We start from the raw sequence: 3479 nt of genomic DNA on the forward strand, positions 1-3479 counted from the left end.
TTGCAGTTGGTGTTGAGCCATCGGGGTGTATTATTCTGTGGCAAGTGAGCAAGAGTTTCGCCACACCTGGAGGCTATCTGGCAGTAGTAGCGTTTGTTGGCAGGGTCAAGAGAGTGCTGCGCATTGTGTTGTTTCCTGCCTCGCACACACCATAGCCAAGCGCTTTGAAAACCTGGGCGAACGTGCAGAAGGTATGTTGGAAGTGCCTTGCGAAAAGCGTGCGACGGAGGCACGTTTGAAGTGTTTGCGTTGAGAAGCGGCGCCACAACGGCTTCGACTGCATGCAGCATTGCTTGGCACACTGCATGCAAGATTCACGCAGCCACAAAAGGAACAGGTGCACACACCGTCGCGAAAGGAGTAGATTGCGGTTGTGTGTGTGGCACCTGCGGAGAAGAACGGTGCGACAGGTCCGAGTGGTCTAGCCGCAACGCGTAGGCTGCTGGCAGTTTTAGATGTGCGTGGAATTGCAGAGTAGCTTGCACGATGTCTTGCAGGGAAACTTGTGGCTAATGAGAAATGCATCACGTGTGTGAATAGGATGGCGATGCGAGCTTGGTCGTTTGTGCGGAGGCAGGGTGCTTTTTGTGGAGTGTGACCTCTTCGATTTGTTCGTTCGGCATGCGAGAGTTCCTCGATGGCATGCAGTCGGTAGGTGAAGACGAAGTGATGGTCACTTTTTGGATTCCCGGGACTAGAAGATGAAGTGCAGTTCATTTGGTGTCGCCAACGTTGGTGCCATGACCTGCAGACTGATTCAATGGCTGGCAATGAGGGAACAGGCCTTTGCTTGTCAGTGCCCTGGAAGAGGCGGTGTCTGGCTTTGGGAGCGTGCCAGCGCTCAGGGCTTGAGTGGGTATTCTGCGCCATGGAATTTACAGGGGTAGCGCTGTTCGTGGGCGGTTTCGTCACGAAACAGGAAGATTTCATAAACGTGACTGCACTGGAGATGAGCTGCGATGAAGCCGGCCGAGGTGCTTCGCTGTTTGAGGTGGGGACCTTCTGTTAAGCAATATCAAGCGTTGCGTCCATCTTGTTCTTGCTTGGGAGAAGTCCATGCGCATTTAGTTGTGTTGTGCCTGGTTTGGATGGTGTTTGAGGGTAGAGTTTAGTAGCACATGAAGCACGGCTCGCAGAAATAAGGTGTGTGTTTGTTCGGTGTAAACGAGTTGGTGGCCGTGGAGGGAAGGCGGGCCAGAGAACGTTGGCGCCGAGTCGTGCGGCGGCGTTTTTGTCAGTGCCATGGGGTGGTTGCGAAAGCAAAAAAGCATTTGGGCATGTCTGCTAGGCGTTTGCGAATGCACGTTGCAAGCTTGGGGTGTGCGCTGCACGCGTCAGGCGACGCAAAACTCAACAACGAGTGGTGAGCGCTCGGCTTGAAGACCGAGCGCTCAAGTCTCGTCATTGAGTTTGGTATTGGGCGCGGTGAGTAGGAGGAACGTGAAGTGACGCATCGAAGAGCATAGCTGTTCCGAAGTCGTTCACATTGCAGTTGGTGTTGAGCCATCGGGGTGTATTATTCTGTGGCAAGTGAGCAAGAGTTTTGCCACACCTGGAGGCTATCTGGCAGTAGTAGCGTTTGTTGGCAGGGTCAAGAGAGTGCTGCGCATTGTGTTGTTTCCTGCCTCGCACACACCATAGCCAAGCGCTTTGAAAACCTGGGCGAACGTGCAGAAGGTGTGTTGGAAGTGCTTTGCGAAAAGCGTGCAACGGAGGCACGTTTGAAGTGTTTGCGTTGAGAAGCGGCGCCACAACGGCTTCGACTGCATGCAGCATTGCTTGGCACACTGCATGCAAGATTCACGCAGCCACAAAAGGAACAGGTGCACACACCGTCGCGAAAGGAGTAGATTGCGGTTGTGTGTGTGGCACCTGCGGAGAAGAACGGAGCGACAGGTCCGAGTGGTCTAGCCGCAACGCGTAGGCTACTGGCAGTTTTAGATGTGCGTAGAATTACAGGGTAGCTTGCACGAAGCCTTGCAGGGAAACTTGTGGCTAATGAGAAATGCATCACGTGTCTGTGAATAGGATGGCGATACGCACTTGGTCGTTTGTGCGGAGGCAGGGTGTTTTTTGTGGAGTGTGACCTCTTCGATTTGTTCGTTCGGCATGCGAGAGTTCCTCGATGGCATGCAGTCGGTAGGTGGAAACGAAGTGATGGTCATTTTTTGGATTCCCGGGACTAGAAGATGAAGTGCAGTTCATTTGGTGTCGCCAACGTTGGTGCCATGACCTGCAGACTGATTCAATGGCTGGCAATGAGGGAATAGGCCTTTGCTTGTCAGTGCCCTGGAAGAGGCGGTGTCTGGCTTTGGGAGCGTGCCAGCGCTCAGGGCTTGAGTGGGTATTCTGCGCCATGGAATTTACAGGGGTAGCGCTGTTCGTGGGCGGTTTCGTCATGAAACAGGAAGATTTCATAGACGTGACTGCACCGGAGATGAGTTGCGGTGAAGCCGGCGGACGTGCTTCACTGTTTGAGGTGGGGACCTTATGTTAAGCAATATCAAGCGTTGCGTCCATCTTGTTCTTGCTTGGGAGAAATTCACGCGCATTTAGTTGTGTTGTGCCTGGTTGGGATGGTTCCTGAGGGTAGAGTCTAGAAACATATGATGCACGGCTCGCAGAAATAAGGTGTGTGTTTGTTCGGTGTAAACGAGTTTGTGGCCGTGAAGGGAAGGCGGGCCAGAGAACGTTGGCGCCGAGTCGTGCGGCGGCGTTTTTGTCAGTGCCATCGGGTGGTTGCGAAAGCAAAAGAGCATTTGGGCATGTCTGCTAGGCGTCTGCGAATGCACGCTGCAAGCTTGGGGTGTGCGCTGCACGCGTCAGGCGACGCAAAACTCAACAACGAGTGGTGAGCGCTCGGCCTAAAGACCGAGCGCTCAAGTCTCGTCATTGAGTTTGGTATTGGGCGCGGTGAGTAGGAGGAACGTGAAGTGACGCATCGAAGAGCATAGCTGTTCCGAAGCCGCTCACATTGCAGTTGGTGTTGAGCCATCGGGGTGTATTATTCTGTGGCAAGTGAGCAAGAGTTTCGCCACACCTGGAGGCTATCTGGCAGTAGTAGCGTTTGTTGGCAGGGTCAAGAGAGTGCTGCGCATTGTGTTGTTTCCTGCCTCGCACACACCATAGCCAAGCGCTTTGAAAACCTGGGCGAACGTGCAGAAGGTGTGTTGGAAGTGCTTTGCGAAAAGCGTGAAACGGAGGCACGTTTGAAGTGTTTGCGTTGAGAAGCGGCGCCACAACGGCTTCGACTGCATGCAGCATTGCTTGGCACACTGCATGCAAGATTCACGCAGCCACAAAAGGTACAGGTGCACACACCGTCGCGAAAGGAGTAGATTGCGGTTGTGTGTGTGGCACCTGCGGAGAAGAACGGTGCGACAGGTCCGAGTGGTCTAGCCGCAACGCGTAGGCTGCTGGCAGTTTTAGATGTGCGTAGAATTACAGGGTAGCTTGCACGAAGCCTTGCAGGGAAACTT

At 53.8% G+C, this 3479-nt stretch overlaps 1 protein-coding gene across 1 annotated transcript; it reads left to right on the forward strand.

Annotated features, from left to right (window-relative positions):
• Positions 1–760: 760 nt before the first annotated feature.
• Positions 761–991, forward strand: ETH_00002380 (uncharacterized protein; the record flags this gene model as incomplete). The annotated part of the gene is made up of 1 exon (XM_013380658.1): positions 761–991. A coding segment is annotated over one exon (231 nt), but the record flags the coding sequence as incomplete, so codon positions are not given.
• Positions 992–3479: the final 2488 nt, after the last annotated feature.

Source organism: Eimeria tenella, genomic scaffold (assembly GCF_000499545.2).
Source record: "Eimeria tenella Houghton genomic scaffold, Eth_scaff761, whole genome shotgun sequence".
Classification (NCBI taxonomy): domain Eukaryota; phylum Apicomplexa; class Conoidasida; order Eucoccidiorida; family Eimeriidae; genus Eimeria; species Eimeria tenella.